General features: G+C 41.7%; 1 protein-coding gene across 2 annotated transcripts in view; it reads left to right on the top strand.

The window, feature by feature from the left end:
* The window catches only part of HS1BP3 (HCLS1 binding protein 3), a 54,160-nt gene extending 36,504 nt beyond the window's left edge, over positions 1 to 17,656 (top strand). For both annotated transcript variants that reach the window (XM_071742020.1, XM_071742021.1), the window contains exons 5-7: positions 4,726 to 4,871; positions 5,375 to 5,510; positions 16,012 to 17,656. In XM_071742020.1, the coding sequence (XP_071598121.1) occupies positions 4,726 to 4,871; positions 5,375 to 5,510; positions 16,012 to 16,240 (511 nt within the window). In that variant the 3' untranslated portion in view covers positions 16,241 to 17,656. The remainder of the gene's footprint in view (positions 1 to 4,725; positions 4,872 to 5,374; positions 5,511 to 16,011) is intronic.
* The last annotated feature ends 224 nt before the right edge of the window (positions 17,657 to 17,880 follow it).

Below are 17,880 nucleotides of genomic sequence, written 5' to 3'. Positions count from 1 at the left end.
ATTGCATTCACAAAATGGGTTAGGTTTGAAAGTGAGTGTCTCCTGCATACAGTTTTGTTGACGTTTTCATGGATGATTTGAGAATCATTTGGGATCCAAGAATCTTAGCTGGATTTTCAAGCAGCCTGATTAGGTGGTTTCATATATCCTAATTTTTGGTTAACCAGTTTTGGCCCGTGTCAGTTAAGAGGCTAATCTTTATCTGCAGTCACTTATGAGACAATTTCTCCTTTTGGATTTGGAGCAGAAGACTGTTTTCATTGGATTCATTCTTACAGTGCTCTGTTTGTTGGGATCAGTGAGTTCCATTGGGTAAATAGGTGTGGTTCTACATATTTACTCGAATGAAAAAAAAAGGATACATCATCTTTAGCACTGCTTTGGTTAAGAATTTTTAAATCCACTAGAATGGTTTTCCAAGGTTCAGTTGTTTCAGCCACAAAGAAATACCAATGATACGTGTCATCTTCTGCCAGTTGGATGCAGGTAGCTTCAAAATGTCAGTATATTGGGTTTACATGGTAAGGTTTTGGTAGCAGGAGGCTACAGGGGTGGCTTCTGTGAGATACTTCTAGAAGTGTCCCCTGTGTCTGATAGAGGCAATGTCAGCTGGCTCCAGGATGGCCCCACCACTGGCCAAGGCTGATCCCACTGGTTATGGTGGTAGTGCCTCTGTGATAACATATTTAAGAAGGGCAAAAACTTGTGCACATCAGCAACTGCAGCTGGAGAGAGGAGGGTGAATATAGAATATGTGTACTGAAGAGGGAGAGGCAGGAGGTGCTTCAGCTGCTGGAGCAGAGATTTGCCTGTAGTGCAGGAGAACACCATGGAGAGGCTGGCTGTCCCCTGAAGCCCATGGAGCTTAACAGTGGAGCAGATATCCACCTGCAGCCTGTGAGGGACCCAATGCCAGAAAAGATATCTTTGTGCCCAAAGAAGGCTGTGACCCTGTGGGAATCCTGCTCTGGAGCAGGCCCCTGGCAGGACCTCTGGAGAGGAGCCCAGACTGGAGCAGGTTTTCTGGCAGGGCTTGTGACCCCATGGGGGACCCACACTTCATCAGTCTGTCCCTGGAGGACTGTACCTCATGAAAGGGATCCATGAAGGATTTATGTTAAAGACCTTCATGGAAGACTGTCTCCTGTGAGAGGAACCCCACACTGCAGCAGAGTGTGAGGAGTCCTCCTGTGGATGAGGAAGGAGCATCAGAAAAAACATGTGATGAACTGACTGCAACTCCCATTTCCTGTCCCATTGCACTGCTGGAGGGGAAAGTGGTAAGGAAGTTGGGAGTGAAGTGAAGCCTGGGAAGAAAGGAGGGCTTGGGGCAAGGTGTTTTAGGGTTTGTTTTTTATTTCTCATTATCCTACACTGGTTTAATTGCTAAAAAATAAAACTAATTTACCCAAGTCAAGCCTGTTTTGTCCATTAGGGTAACTGCTGAGTGACCTCCCTATCCTTGTCTCAGCCTGTGAACCTTTCAATTATGTATTCTCTCCAGTTGAGGAGGGGGTGACAGAGCAGCTTTGGTGGGCACTTGGCCTCCAGCCAGGGCCAACCCACCACAGTCAGATACCAATGCTGGGAGTGTGGGGTATGAAGAAGGTACCAATGAAGTGCAGGGCTTCAGTAACAGTAGTATCTTGGGATACTAAAGATTTCTTCATTTCTGTCTTCCCAAAAGCCTCTGCACCCCTGTACCAGCATGCTGTACCCTGCCATGTATTGGTCATTGAATTAAGTATCCTTACAGTTTCTCCTCTGCTTTGTGACTTCAGCTCAGTCCCAGATAAGTCCCTGGTCCCCTGCTTATGTGGACATGGCTGGAATATACAGAGAGGAGATGAGGGGAAGCTGACTGAGAAACTGGAACCTCAGGCAGACTCAGAAACTTCTTACACAGCCTTTCTCATGCATTAACCTCTGCTCAGCAGTGCACAGCCTGGACTGGCACAGCTAAATACAGAACCGTGGGAATCCTGTTTCCCAGTTAGAGACCGATCTCAGCAGAGTCCCTGTATGGATATGCTGGAGTTACTTGGCAGTCCAACTGCTCCTTCCTTGGAAGGGCAGTGATGGGAAACAACTTGAAGGCAGGAAAACAACTTCATGTTCTTACTGGTAGCAGTCAAGCTCTGTGGGTTTGGCCTCATGCCCTAAAGCTGCCAGTGGAGTCCCCTGGCAAAACAGAAAGCAAGCCAGTGTGAGTGGGCTGCTTTGATGGCTAGACTAGACACAGGGTTATTATTACCAGGACCTTTGGTTCAATTAATTTTGTTCTGCCTGCTGCTCTTTATGACACTATGGTTCTCTTCCAGTTCCTGAGTATTTCCCACCATTCTGGTATTCTTTGCTGCAAATATTCTATCCAGCTATTAGTAAACTGCTTGTCAGCTTCACTGATGTGGAGAGCTGTTGCTTGGTAATGTTGTATGCTCATGCTTGGCTTGTAAGTACCTGTGGCATAACAGGCTCTTAGGCATCAGGAGAGTTGTTATAAATCTCTGGATGAACAAGAGATCTTCTCAAAGACTTTTTGACGTTCCGTAGGTTTGCAAATCCTCTTTGATACTGCCATTCACTTCTCAAAGAATACATTGCAAGGCATGAATTATGCAAACAAGGTTGCTGTTTCCTCAATAGATTGAATTAATTTGTGGCTAATAACTCTACTTTTAAACAGTTTGTCAGCTCTGAAAGCTTACTCAGTCTTACTGTTCTGTTAGAGTATAACTGTTGTTAGATATAATGGCTCTCATTTTTTACCTTTTCCTTTCATACTTAGGTTCATTTGAGTGATAGATTTCTTACCACATTAATAAAGCAATGAATTTATGTAGAAATTCTGGTTGAAAGCTGTCTGGCTTGCAGATATTATAACTTCAGATTTTGTCAGGTTTTGGAAGAAGGCTCTTTTACAAATGCTTCAGTTTGAGATAGTTCCTTGGAGGTGACCTTTCAAAAGTAGCTCAAATTCAAAAGTCACTCAAGACACATCCATCAAGGACATGAATGCAAAAAATAGGAAGCCGGGGAAGTTTCTCCTGTTTCCAAAGGTTAGTAGCATAAATAATTCAGCAAATTAGTCACTGAAAACTGCCTGTACCTTTAGTATATTAAATTGCATATATTTCCAAATAAGGCCATTTTAAAATTCTGCACAGGGCTTGCTCTTAGGCCTCTAAAGTGCAGCATTTGCCATTGCAAATAAGTGGTGGTAGCAATGTAATACCATCCATAAGTTCTATTTGGTGCTAATAAACTTATGAAAATAACTGGAGGTAACTGGACTCCACTCTTTTGTGTGCAGCCGTAATCGGAAGAGGATTTTATAAGATTCTTTAATGTAGTTGGAATGTATGTGTAGTCTTTTGACCTTAGTTCTTAGTTTTTGATGACTGTGGCATGTTAAGTGCTGATAATTAAGTTTGCTCTAGGCTGCAACCTGACCTTTTATCTGCAAAGGAGAAGATCAGATCTGCTATTGCAAGAGGCACTCAAAGGGGCTACCTTAGAAATTGCAAGGCTGCTTAGAGTAAAGTTCTGTGAAATATGACAATTTCTTAGGAAGTTTGTGCTGTCCTAAGGAATGCTTCTCTTTCAGCTTAGTTTGCATTGAACTTTTCATCCAGAGGTTTTTGTCCTGTTCTCTAAATTTTCTTTTTTGTGCCATCTTGCTTCCCTCCTAATTTAAGCTGCCCTACTGAGAAAGCTGCCTTGTAGCTTCAGGTAGTGGAATGGGACTCCTAGGTATGAAAGCATTAGGCACACACTTTTCACTCTGGTTTTGGAAGGGGATTCATCTCTCCTTGTTTAAGCCATGTGCAAATGCAGCCTGTAACCCATACTAGTTCTTAACTTCTTTTCCAGCCAGGGGGAGAAGGAAATAAATCTTCAAATATTTATTGCATACAAATATGATCAAAATAGATGGTATTCATTCTCCTATGGAGATGTCTTTCTCTTTCCAATGAGTTGAGAAGATGCCTAAAAATTACCTTTGTCTTGCTGTCAAATGTTTAGAAGACTAAATTTAGAGGAAGTTAATCCTATCCTTGGTTTGACAAAGTCCTGAGTGACATTCATAAATTCTGCAAATAGCATTCTGTCCAACCAAGTATCTTCTATCCAGTCCCTTCTTGCTTCAACTTAAAGGCACTGTTGTCTTCATGTCAGTTCTCCTCTGGGAAGCATGAGGGGAGTGTCCAACACCTCTATGAGGGGTGTATGCAGCAATCAAAACTTGCAGCAGGCACTGGCATAGAAATGGAGCCAACAAGTTTTTTTTAAACCTGTCTGAAGGGATCAGGGCTATTCAAGCTATCCCTTTTTTGTCTGTCTCTCTGTCTGTGACAGTGGTGCTGGAGCTGCTTTTCTTTCTTATTTTAAGCTTTCTGCGTGGGAAGAGTAAAATTGCTTAAAACAAATGAGATTGAGTGGTGGTTTGCAGAGTACAGCATTGTTACCCTGCTCTTCCAGTTCCTGCTGGGTTCCTTGATAGTTCTTAAGAGTGCAAAGCATGAGTACAGGGAGAGTATGCCAGACCAACAGTCCCTCCAGCTCAATATCCTGCTCCTGCCAACAAGTAGATGATGCCTATGTGCTTTTCTCTAATCCTTTCCCAGCCTCCCATCTATTTTCAGTTTATGAGACTTTCTAGCCATAAATCTTTCTTGTTAAATGAAGACTCACAGCTGACTTTCTTGTTTCTTACATTTTTAGAACTAAAAAACCAAACAAGGCATCTGCAACCAAGGAAGAGAAGCCAAAATTAAGCATTTTTGAAAAGGAACTAGATCCAGATGAAGGACTCTTTGGCCCAGAAAAAGATTTCTCATCAATTGGTCCCAGGAAGAAGATGAAAGAGAGTAAATCTGTTCTATATTTGTATATGCACAGATTGTTTTAACTAAAGCATTTGTATAAGTGAGCTTTTAAAATGTAGTAATACAGAATACACAGGTTGAATAATGACTTGAGAATGTTAAAGCAAATCTTCAGCTGGGGCAAAATAACCTAGAATAATTTGAAAGAATAAATAAAATGAGCATAAGAAAGAATAAATAGTTCCCATAGCTGTTCACTGCTGACATTTTGGGCTTGTATGTTACAGGTCTGTGGGAGCTGTCTGTCCCACAGTCACCTATGGCCCACTAAGGAGTTTTGTGACCTACTTCTGAATTCAAGAATTACCAAGTCCTGGAGAGTACAGAGAGTATCACTATACTTTATGGATTGGAAGTCCTAGTAAAAAAGGGCTACATGATCTCTTTTTTTCAGCCCAGTAGGCAGGTGTGCTAGCTAGTGTTAATGCAGGTATTGTGTTATGTAGCATGATCTAACTGAAGCATTTTCTGTTTCCCCTTTCTAGATCTGAAATTATTTGAAGATCCAGACCTTGGTGGGGCAGTCAGGCTGGGTGATTCACTGCTGCTGCCAGATGCCTGTAAGAACAGAGAGCATGTGCTGAACACAGGTCCTGAGGAGGACACTGAGGAACTGCTGAGGTACACATCTCAAATCTGTTGTGTAGGATGAAGGCAATCTCAGGAGTTACTTAGACATCAAAAGATAATAATTAAAGGCCAAAGCTTAAATGCTTTGAGTGCTGCCTATGAAGCAGCACTTGTACTTACAAGTAAAAGGTGAGCTGTGTGTCATGGAGCTTGGAAATCTAACACATTATAAGGGAAATTAGGAAGAAAGACCCTTTGAGAAAGGTATTGTGTAAGGTATTCTTGTGTGACTCCTAAGGACTCCATGTGGCCTGAGGCATGCCATCTGCTCCCTGTTTTCTAATATGACACTTCTGCCTTCTGCAAGAAATCCACAGGAAAAGGAAACTGACCTCCATTATGAAAAGTTAGAAACTAAGCCCAGAAACAAATTCCTGTGAGACTGCACCTTGCCACAGGAGGAATGGTTTTCTGCTGCTGGCTCACAGAACTTCATGTTCACTTCCAGGATGAATCCTGTGCTCACCTCCACAGCTATAAAGGACTCTCATTAATCATCCTGCATTTAAGTTTTAATCCAGTGGAAAGAAGGGATGGAACTCACAGTTACAGGAAGGAATAATATACTTGCTTTTTACAGTTACCTGCCTCCTTATTAGTGTAGCACTGGAACATACAATTTTTTAATGTGCTTTACTCCTGACATCTCTCCCTAAAGGCCAGTTTGACTGCACTGATGATGCTCAAGAGATCAAGCAGGGAGCCAATGCCCAGAGCATCACCAGGGAATCTGCTGCAGTAGAGTTGGGTTCATGCCTTCTGGATCTCAGGCTGGCATCTGATTGATGTGGCCAACCTGCTTCCTGTGCTAATTCTTGCCAGCCAGCTCCCGTTAGGATGTGTATTTTCCACAGCAGGTACTAAACCCAGGAGAGAGAAATCTGTGTGTGGTGTCAACCCTCTCCTGAAGCAGTTAGGTATTACTGCTGAGATAGATAGTGCTTTTGCATGCATAGAAAGCAAAAGCTAAATAGCAAAACTAACTTAATTTAAACAGAGGTTAAATTGAGTTGGGTGCCATATCACATTACATCCTGACAGCCCACCTGATGTTTATAGAAACTGATGAGGCATGGTATGACCTGATTTAGTGCTGTGGTATTTTGGGAGTAAACACATATGTGTTTGCAATATTTTTGTGTTTGCTTTCTCCTCTGCTAGCAATCTCAGCATATAGTGTTTGATCCAGGTTGCTTGTATGGCTAGAAGAGAAGTGCCTGTTTCAATGCACTCATTGCATTATTACCCACTAGTGGAGAGAGTTTCTCCTTCTGTCATGTTAATAACCTTTGGATTATATGTTTCCTCTTCCTCTGTGACAGAGAAAGGTCTCTGAAGTCTGCTCCAAGACCAATAGGCTTTTGGATCACTTTCAAGTCATCAGTGTTTGCAGCACACCCAGATGGTAATGGAAACCCATGGGAAAAGATTCCATTTCTTTTAAATTCCAGTGGTTTTCATTTATTCTTGAACTGTCCCACTGCTTTCAGTAGTTCAGAAGTTATTAAGATCTAATTGGAAATGAATATGCATAATGAAACAGAAAATCATGCCAGCAGTATAATGGAAAAGTTATTAAGGGAATCCAGAGGCAATTCCTGCTTGTTCCAGAGGTATAGGTCAGGATCCTGATCCCTGGTAGGTTTAATCCCCTGGTAAACCAAATTCAGTGTTATCTGCACAACACAGAGTGCTGATTGCAAGGTGACTGGGTGTAAAGGAGAAGCTGGAAAAAGAAGAGTAGAGGAAGTGCTGCTTTAACCCAGTAGAATGTTTCACCTCACCTATATGTAAATTAATAGAATCATAAAATGGTTTGGGTTGGAAGGGACCTTAGAGATCATCTTTTCCAACCCCCTTGCCATGGATGGGGACACCTCCCACTAGACCAGGTTGCTCAAGGCCCCATCCAACCCAGCCTGAACACTTCCAGGGAAGGGACATCCACAGCTTCCCTGGGGAACTTCATTGCAAGCATCTGAAATCCTGTTGCTGAACTTTCCTAAAATGTTAATGAACAGTGCTCTCTGTTTTCTGGTTAGCTGGAAGCCTTAGCAGAACTGTTGCACCTAATGTAAAGGCAACTTCCACCATTCCTTACCACCAGGTTAGTGTTCCATGCTCCTGCAGGGCAGTGTCACACTGTTTTTCATGCAGTGACCCTTTGTGGTGAGAAGAAATGTTCAATGTGAGTTGAACCTTGCACTCTTTTTGGCTTGGGGGCTTGACCATATTTGGAGGCTTAATATTAAATCTTGCCTTTACCCTCTATATGTCATCGTTCCTCTCCCCTCCTAAAGAGGACTGGAGAAATCTCTCCTGAACCCTCAGATCCAAGTGGGCACTGTGACAACTCATTTCCTTAATGGACTAGAGCTGGTTGAGCTACTAGAGAAAAACTCACAGACATCTTTGTCTGTTGGATGTACTATTGTACCAAATGGAAAATTTGTCAAGATCTAAGACCAGCCTGAGCTATGATGCACCAGAAGGTCTGCAGTAGGTCCAGAAACTTAGGCATGTTCCCTGTACACAGATGGATCACCTGAATAATGAAGATGTGGTAGCTCTTGACTTATGTGGTATACATTTGTGTGTACATTTGTGTGTGGTCTGCTCATGGGTGTGGTAAATCCAAGATGTGTCTGATTTACTGGAAAATGTGCTTCCCAGTGAATTGTGGGCAGAGATAGGAGAGCATTGCCTAAAGCAGAGGGAAGCAGAACCTACTTCTTCTGGGTGGGAGCTGGGAAAAAAATGATGTTCAGAGCACAGCAACCAAGTCTCTTGTGATCTTTATATCTCCTGAGTGGCTGTTGAAGCAGTAGCACCACAGCAATGTCAGCACAGCAATGAATCCCCAGCAGTGACTTGTAACTCTTGAGGAAGAGACTGTTATGGAGACAAATGAGTCTGCAAAATATGTGTGGGCTGTGCTTGTCACAACATGAGGGAGAAGAGAATATGATAAATGTTGCCATTGCAAGCTGAAGACTGTGCTCTCTGTGGATAGCTGCTCAAATGAAATGAGAGTTACTATTTTAAATGGGATCACCCAATCTACATTAAGTGTTGAGCTTTGAGAAGAACCAGTTGCTTTGTAAGTGTAATGAAAGATGTATTTTGATGGCAAAATACCCATTCAAACGAGTATCTTCCCTCTTCTGTCCACTGACCAGTCTTTTGCTGGGTACTAAATTCATTGGCCTACCAACAAATATTAAGTGACAATGATGGAGAAACTAGATGACTTACCTCATTTTAACCACTGGCACGGGAGATGCAGGCATTACTTCCTATCACTAAGTCTGCCATAACACCTCAATGGGATGCATGTAGAGTGTTGTACTTACATGTCCTTCCAGAACTTGTGGAAAAGAGAGAAATTGCTGTGGTAGGAACCAGCCCTTATATTGCCCTCAGGAGAAAAGGAGCACATCATACTCTTCCTTCATAGGATGTGCTTTGAGAAAGGGAAGAATAGGTCTGTTTGGTTTATCTCTTCACCACAAGGGTACAGAAGAACCAAGGCTCTTCTGAGAAGTCCTGGGTCCCATTGCTTTGACTTTTGCAAGGCAACCAACTACAGTGAGACAAAAGGGTGGCTGATCAACCTTTCCCTTGATGTTAAAAAAAATAGTGTTGAGAATGGACTTAGAACCAAGCTTCTATTTTCTCCTGTCATTTTCCTGGATCACATCATACCAAATGAAGATTCCTTCTGGACACATTCAGCTATTTACCTCCATTTTGAAAGCTTTTCTTCAGGTCTGATTTCCGTTTAAGCTAGAGAGAGAGTTCAACTTCAGTAGAACTTTTCAGTAGAAATCAGTAACTGAAAACTCTGCCATCATGAATTTCATGGCATCTTATTTTCTCATCTCCATCTACCCAGTGGCCATGGATGTGCAAATTAAGTTTTCATGCAGCTGGACTGTGGTTGACCTTTTCTGCCTCATTAATCTAAAGTGTGGGTCCCTGGTGTGACAGATCAGGTCTTTGTGGAAAATCAGTGCTAGAACTCATCCTGTGAATTTTGCAGCAGCTCTGTGGGCCCACAGATTTTTATAAATTATCACACATAGCACACTGAAATCATTATCACAGTTGTATGAGCAGCCTTTAAGGAGAGATTTAATTAGCTTCACCTTTGATAATGAATAGGGAGTTGAACTAGAAGGAAGAAGCTGTCAGTGTGAGATTTGTCTTTTTCCAGTGCTGAGAAAAGTGCCAGCAGCAGTATCTCAGTTCTGCTGCCCTGTTAGGGTAGACCTGGTGTATTCTTTCTTGGGCTTATGCTGATCTAACACTGCTGGTGTTGAAAGGGATAGTCCAGCTTTTGTATTTGTGCTACAGCAGCAGCATCCTGCCTGTGCCCTTAAAAGGTGAATTTTACAGGTTGATCTGTATTTACAGCTCTGAGCACCGAGCTGTGCCACCAGTGATGCAAGTGATGACCCTTTAGGGAGCAGCAAATCGTCAGAGCCTAACAATGGCTATTTTTAAACAGCATTCAGTGCATACAGCTTCTTGAGCAGTTCTTTAACTTCAGGTTTGCCCAGGAGCTTTTGCCACCCTTGAAGCAGGAAAAGTCTGAGGTTCTTCAGTCAGCAGGCCACTGGCAGCTTCTAAATTCAGAGTTCAACACTTGCATCTTCAGACTAGCCAGGAGCCATATAGCTTACCACCTCCAGCACCACATGAGAAAAGCTTTCTTGCATCATGATTGTGAGAACAGCTTTGAGAAACTCCAGAGGGTTTAAATGTAGTTCCTTTGGGTAGGGTTGTTTGGCTGATAGGCAGATGGTAGAGGAGGTTGCAACAAATGAGTGAGAAATTTCCTGACCACTCTAGGGCAATTTCTTTGCCTTGTTGTGACCTGACTGTGGGAAAAGAAGCTTGGTTTGGTGGCAGTAGACAAAGAAATAGCTGTTCTTTTCTTTACCAGTCTTTAGTGGATTTTCTTGCTTCCCAAATGTACTCTCCATAATGGTTTTCAATAATTTATGTTGTTCTTTTTGCTTTACCTGTGATTATAGGGATGCTACTTAAAAACACTGGAAGAGCTACACAGTAAACCTGACCAATGGAATAGAAAGGCTTTTGCCGGATGAGAAACATCATTTATTGCTCCACCTCTAGGAATATGTTTGGATTGTACAGAATAATGGAGAGGTTGCCTAGAGTCCTAGTCTTCCCTAGTCTAGAAAGGCACTATTGCTAGGCTTGACAGTTACCAGATTTCAAGCACCTTGGCTCAGGTTACTTGTAATTTCAATAGCCATCTTCAGCTGGGAGGAAAAAGCTGCCTGCTCTCCCCTGCTTAAACTATGCCTTTGCCTGGTGTGTGGGGAGCTCAGGCAGGAGAGGTTTGAGTTTCTTCAATCTGATGAAAAAACTGAACCATCTCTCTGGTTCAAATTCTAAAAATTGAATTTTCTTATTTCCTGGGTGAGGGATCTAACCAACAGGCTGTTTTCCTCAGAGGGCTTCTTGGGGGCACATGCATGTGGGGCTTACCCATCCTAATGAGTCTGCTCTCTGCCCCTCAGACAGACCACCCCATACTACACCACCCCACACCACACCACACTCATGCTATCAGACTCTCTCCAGTTTCAGAGCAAGGCACCTGCTGGGAATGGTCCCTGTCTTGTGTCAGATCCAAGTGGTGCTTGGGAGTTTTTTGGATGAGGGCTAATATGTCCCAGAGCAAAGTTGTGCTAGTGGTTCTTCCAGCATTTCTTCCTGGACACATCCCAGTGTCCAGATGTGTTTCCTATACTGGTTAAAGTACTGGTATGAATTTACCTGTGAAGGATTGCAGGGGAAAGCAGGAGCAGGAGGAGAGCTACTTCCTACACAGCCCCATGTGCTTTGCACGCCTATGGTTAACTCCAGCCTCTGTGATTTCCACAGGCCTTGGAATTAACACCAGACAAAATAAAGACACTGATAATAAGATGGCGAAAGATAAAAGTCTGTTCTGCAAGAGTTGCTCTGAGTTGCACAACCTAGCTTCAAAGCATGATCCTTTTGGATACTTTAGCAAATTATGGGAGTCTGTCTCTTGCTTTCATTACTGATTCTCCTCAGAACATTTGCAGCAGGCAGAGGTCACTGTCCCTATCATGCTAGGTGCTGTACATGCCCACAGTCATTCCTGTCCCAAAGATCTTGTCCAAAAAGACAGGACAAAGTTCAGAGAATTGGCATCTAAAATGCTGATGTTCTGATGGCAGCTGCATCTGTCTCTCCAGTCAAAAACTCATTTGCTCTCTTAAGTCCACATGCTTAGCAGCCAGAGCTTTGTGACAGCCTTTCTTCAGTAAGGATTTTGACTGCTTTCTGTATCTGGAAACAAAGAAATTTTCCACCAGTAGAGTCCATGAATCAGCATAACAGTGTTGCTGGAATTTTAAACAATGTGGCACTGCTTTCCATTACAAAAAAGAAAGAGTCTAATTAGAGAATGATTAATTACATGGAGTCTGTGCCTGATTGCCTGAAAAAGATGGGGGATGGGGGTGGAAAGGTTCTTCCTTTAATCTCCTTGTTATTTCAGAATAATTACTTGATTTTTTTTTCCTTCCTCCTCCTGGCCTGGAGTTAAATATGGTGGTAGTTATGTACTGTAACAATTCATTTGCTTCTCAAGAAATAGAAATCCATATTTCTATATCTGCCTGAGGCATTTTGCATTTTACCACTTCAGTTTTCCAAAGACAGTTGCTTCTCACATGATCAAATGGCAATGGATCAAACAGTTTGCCTATCACTGCAGCACTGAAAAGGAGGTTTTGAGACAAAGGCCACATATTATCTGATATGTTTTCTCTGTAGAAAACTTCTGTCTACTCAAAGTCTTTAAAAAAATCCAGGACAGAAAAAGGAGATGTATGTGGTGAGCTTTTAGACTTAGAAAAATCATCTTCTGCAGAATGTTTGGTCTAAAAGCACACTGTCAACCCTCCTCCCACCACCACCCAAAAAAAAAAAAAAAACCAAACCAAAACAAAACAAAAAAACACAAATCCCACAGCCTACTGAACTGCATCTTTTGAGGGTATTTTATGACTGTACTGAGTGGTTTTGTTGCTGTGGTTAGCACTCAAATGAATATAATCCCACACAGGAGTAGAGAATTCAGGAAGCTGTAACTTCTGATCAGATTAATGAACACATTTACTGCTGCCTCTTCTGGGCAGTGCACCTGGTTCAAAATTCTGCTTCCTTCACGTGATCTGTATGTATATGTATCTATTATCTATCTAGTTATTATGATTTCTGTTATTTATGACAAAAATGTTATGACATAGATACTGATTCACTCAGTATATGTTCATGCTAAGAAGGGAGGCATCATCTCAGCTCAAGAAGCTTGGCTTCAGAAATACCAGCCCTGACATGTTTTGTTTATTACCCAGCAAAGAGAACAGGAGCATGTCTTTGCAATGGGATCACAGGTGTGATATCTCTTGGATACCAGAATTAGAAGCAAACAAAAAAGCCTAGTCTTAAATTACTTCTTCTATGTAGAAGAGGAATTTAGAAGGAATATATTAACAAGATGTTTTTTAAGTTAGGTAGCATATGAAACCCACAGGGAATCACAGAATCTAAGAGACATCAGAAATCTTATTATGTAAATAAAAGAGAATATAATCTCCAGAATTATGTGGGGCATGAAATTTGAGGTACAAACAAGAGCTGCCTGCTGGAATGCACAGCCAACAAGATGGAGTTCAGGTGCAGAGCTGTAGGACAGTGGCCCTTCTCTGTCCATCAGTTGGTCTGTTCAGGTATTTCCTAGTTTTAGATACTAGTGTTCAGGCAGCTGATTTTACAAGATTTCAGGTTTGATTAAAACAGATCCTTTTTAGATTCCCTTTGGAGTCACAAAAAGATCTGACTTCAAGAATGGTTTTACCTTAAAGCTTTCTGACAGTGTATATGGCAGAAAATTGAGTCTAATCTTTATTAACTTTGTGGCCAGTTCCTGGTGAGTGTAGTTTGTTCCAGCCAGGGCAGTGCAGTCACAAGTTTCCTTTCAGCTTTTAACAAGGGCAAACATAAAAAAGAAACTCTTGAAATAATACCATTTTTCTTAATTATAGTGGGATCCTTAGCTGAGGGTGCTGGAGCTCATAGATTATCTGTGGTTTTCACATTCAAACACTGTGTACTAGGGTTTAAGTGAAAGAGTATCTCAGGTACAATGAGTTTTCTGTTGAACATGTACCCCCTCCTCCTAGACAGTTACCCAAATAAGTTGCTTCCCACTGTATAGAAGAGCACTTTAACTCCTGAAAGGAGATTGTAGTGAGACAGATGTTGGCCTCTTCTCCTGGTGACCAGTGATAGGACAAGAGGAAATGGGGTCAGGCTTCACCAGGGGAGGTTCAGGTTGGATATTTGAAAGAAAAAATCACAGAAAGAATGGTTAAACATTGGAAGAGGCTGCCCAGGGAGGTAGCAGGGGCACCATCTCTGGGGGTGTTCAGAAGATGGGTAGAGGAGGTATTACAGTGAATGGTGTAGTGGTTAGGGTTGTAGAGTGGATTGTTGGACTTGGTCTTAGAGGTCTTTTCCACCTTGATGATTCTGCAGTGAGTGGAGCTGGTGGAGGGGCTGCTCCAACAAACCCCTTGCAGTCACCAAGGGCTCAAATAAAGAACTTCAGAGGATCCTTCCAGAGAGAAGGAGCTGTTGGATGTCCCCTGAGTCTCATCTTCATTTGCTCCTTGCCATTTTCTACAAGATGGTGCTGTACTAACAGAGAGCACCCAGCTGGTCTGCCTGAATGGAAGGACTCTTCCACCTCTTGATGTGGTGCTCAAGCAGAGACAGAGGGAGAGGATGGGCTGCACATGTGCTGCTGACTTTTTTCTTGTTTAAGAATCACCTGACCAGACTCTTATTCTCACAGGTCCTCTAAGAGTGAATTAAGTAAAACTATTTGAAGGGACACCAAAGAAAATTCCAGTCCCTTTGGAATAACTCCTGCACTTTAATATCATCCCATAGTTCATTTGTAGCTTTGTCAAGCTACCTTTTGTCTGAGGCAGAGAGAGTTTTACTGCTGGCACTGTTACAGCCTAGGGCTGTATTCAGTTGAAGTTTGGTAAAAACAGTTCTCACATCCCTGCCTGTAAACAACTGAACAGTTAAATCATTTCAGTGCCTAAGGCACTGTGGTTGTAGAGTCAGTGTATCTCAGTGGGGCTGGGGTGGGGTCTGGCAAGGAGTTACCCACACATTACAAACCTGCTCTAGATCTTTGGCTCCTGATCCCTAATGTAAAAGTTTTTGCTTGCACTTATTCTGCTGTAGTTCTCTTGATTTTGAATCTTACAGGTAGAGGTGGAGCCTTTTGCAAGTTTTATTTTGTAAAGTTTATTTTAAAGTTTATTTTGCAAGTTGTATTTTGTAAGCATGTATGAGGAGGTAATCATTTTATCAGGGGCTTCACATTTGTAATTTGGTTGTCACACAGCTGATTGTCTGCATGGATTGCTGGTTGGGTTTTGGCTGCTTAACAATTATTTATCAATCAGGCCTTTGGGAAATTAATAACTGTGTTTACTCCTTATGGCATTTTATTTGACCACTGAGCTCAGAGGATCAAAATGAGGCTATTTTGATTCAGAGCAGAAATCACTGTGACCTGTAAATACTTCCCTAGCTATGCTAATTTTTACTTTGACATCTCTTTTGGGTCACAGCCTTTTTTCCTTTGGTTACTCACTTTCCAAAACCAGACACCTCTAGGAGTCACAAGATAATCTGTTTATAACAGTGCTCTCTCAAGATCTTTAACAGCTCCTATGGGAACAGAGTTGGGCATGCACAGCATGTTGTGCCTCTGGATGAGGTCAAACAATGGAGGTAGAAAACATCCTGAACTGTTTCAGGTGTTTTGGGTTATTTCAATAGGAAACAGGGGGAAATGGTCTCCAAAAAGAATTGTATATGGTCACAAATTGCAAAACTCTTTCAAATTTTTTTTGGCAGCAAATGTGAACACAGTATTTTTAAAGCCATTAGTTTTTCTATTTTTTGAGCATGGGGGATGCTCTGTCTCATTCTTGGGGGATGGAGCAGAAGAGGAAGCAGAGCAGAATGTGAAAAATTGTACTATCCCTTGAAAAATTGTTGGGAAGGAAACCATCCTTTTCACAAATCAAAAGTATTTTTTCCCAAAGTAAAATCAAGTGCTTTTGATAACTGCTAATTGGTTTTAATTAGACATTTTAAAACATGCTGTAAAATTATTTCATTTGTACGGTGAACTGAAAAACCACATTATAAAAAGATGGTTCTTATTTTGGTAACATTGGAAGTTTCATGGAAAGCTCTTTTTAAAAGAGATATTCATCAGAGTTGATCCTTTCTTGCAGAAAGTTTTATTTTGCAAGATTACATTTCCTTACAAAATGAAAAGCAGTTCAGAATTTTCCAAGATGCTACTGATGTTTTATTTTCATTCCAGAGTTGAAGATGATTTTGAGAAATTCTTGAAAGTAACCTCCAAACCAAAACCTAAGGTACCATCAAAGCCACCACTGCCTCAGAAGCCAGCAGTTGCCCCCAGGAGCAGCATTTCATCTCCACTGGCAAAGCCAACAGAAACCAGGATTCAGGCAATGAATGAAGTGGACATTCTCCGGTATATCCAGGAAAATGAATCTCTTGACAACCAAGATACAAGTCTTTTTTGAACTTACAGATTTTTCAAATGTAATGATGCTTTCTTGGCCCAAACTCCTGGTGAGTTCAAGTGATAGCAGCAAGGACTGGCAGATGTCATTGCTGTCGTGGTGCTCATTTGTGTACCACGTTACACAAATCTTGGAGAGAAAAAAACAGTAAGTTTGAGTAGCAGAGCTTGACATAATTTCATGGTTTCAGCTGTGGTATAATGTTGCCTTAGATTTTCAGGGTTTTACAGGGGGTGTGGACAAAGGCATAGCACTACAAACTGTGCACTGCTATTCTAGTATCAATGCAGTAGTTCTGGCTAATGTAGTCCTGATTGAATATGGTAAGTACATTGCACACATGGCAACTGTGAACAGTGTCTGGCAAAAAGTCTTAAGACAGGACAGGGCACTGTTCCTGTCATTTCCAGTGTGTTTCAGCTACCTGGAAAGGTCATTTTCCTTTTATCCTATGCATTTTTTAGCAGCCCTTTCCTCCCTGACTGGTATCTTGTAACCAGGAACTGTTAAGTCTAGGTAATGGTTCCTCAGTAGTTCAGAGGAACACTGAAATCCCAGCTAAGCCTGAGAATCTGCTGCCTTTGTAGATGTGCAGATGCCATTTTGTAGGACAGTAAACATTAGAGCTATGCATTGCTAGCCCCTGAGGAGAGCAGCAAATGACTGAAGATGGCTGGCAGTGCAGCTCCCAAAATATGCAGAGGTTGCATTGTGTAGGAGGTTGGGATGCTGCAGGACTCCTGCAAACCAAGATCCACAAAGACTAATTTTTTCCATCCAAGTCTTCCTGGGCTTCCACTGCAGTTAGTGGAAAGAAAGAGATTTCTCCAGGGTGTGATTCCATGCAGGTGTCCTAATGGAGGAACTTTACTCTCTGGAGTCACTCTCTTTCTCCTTCTACCAGAAATTAAAGCAGCAGCAGCAGCAATGCTGATTAATTCCACTGAGTTAAAATGAGTCTTTTTGTAAAAGAGTACTGTGTGTATTACTATGGCAGTGGTTAAAACAAGGGAGGACAAACTTGGGATCCTCTAGAGGAAAAACCAGGAAAATACTGGAGTTTAGTATGCAGGGAAAGAAAAATATGGTAGAACAGGCATCCCAGCCTACCCTTCTTCTATCCTGACCTCATTCTTCTTGTATTCTATGCAAATGTGAAGACAAGCTCCCCAGAGGGAAAATATTAATATATTTAAGCCATATCTCAAATTTGCTTTTCTAGCATAGAAAAAAAATATAGAAAACATTATATATATATTTTAATAATGAAATTGTCTTTATTTGTATTTCCTTTTTAAGCCAATGGAAAAATATTACAAAGATGTTTTGGGTTGATGGGACAGATAAATCCTAGCCATTGGCTCTCATCTGTATATACAGTATGTTTCAAGATAATAAATATTTTACTAACCTGCAGTTGTTGTTGTTTTCTATGCTGTAAAGTAGCAACAAATGAGAGTTAAAGAATGGATCCCATTTAAAACCCCAGGAGTGAAATGCTTGCTCAGCTAAAAGCCTGTGTAAATAAGTATGAAACCAAGAATATAGCAATGGTCATATTTCCATTGAGAGCAACTAAAGTGTATGGGCAAAGGTAGTACCTGATCCTGTCTGTTCTCATAGTGCAACTAGGAAGCTTG

The sequence above is a fragment of the Heliangelus exortis genome, chromosome 3 (assembly GCF_036169615.1).
Source record: "Heliangelus exortis chromosome 3, bHelExo1.hap1, whole genome shotgun sequence".
In the NCBI taxonomy this organism is placed as follows: Eukaryota; Metazoa; Chordata; class Aves; order Apodiformes; family Trochilidae; genus Heliangelus; species Heliangelus exortis.
This window is presented reverse-complemented; position numbering and strand designations above follow the sequence as displayed.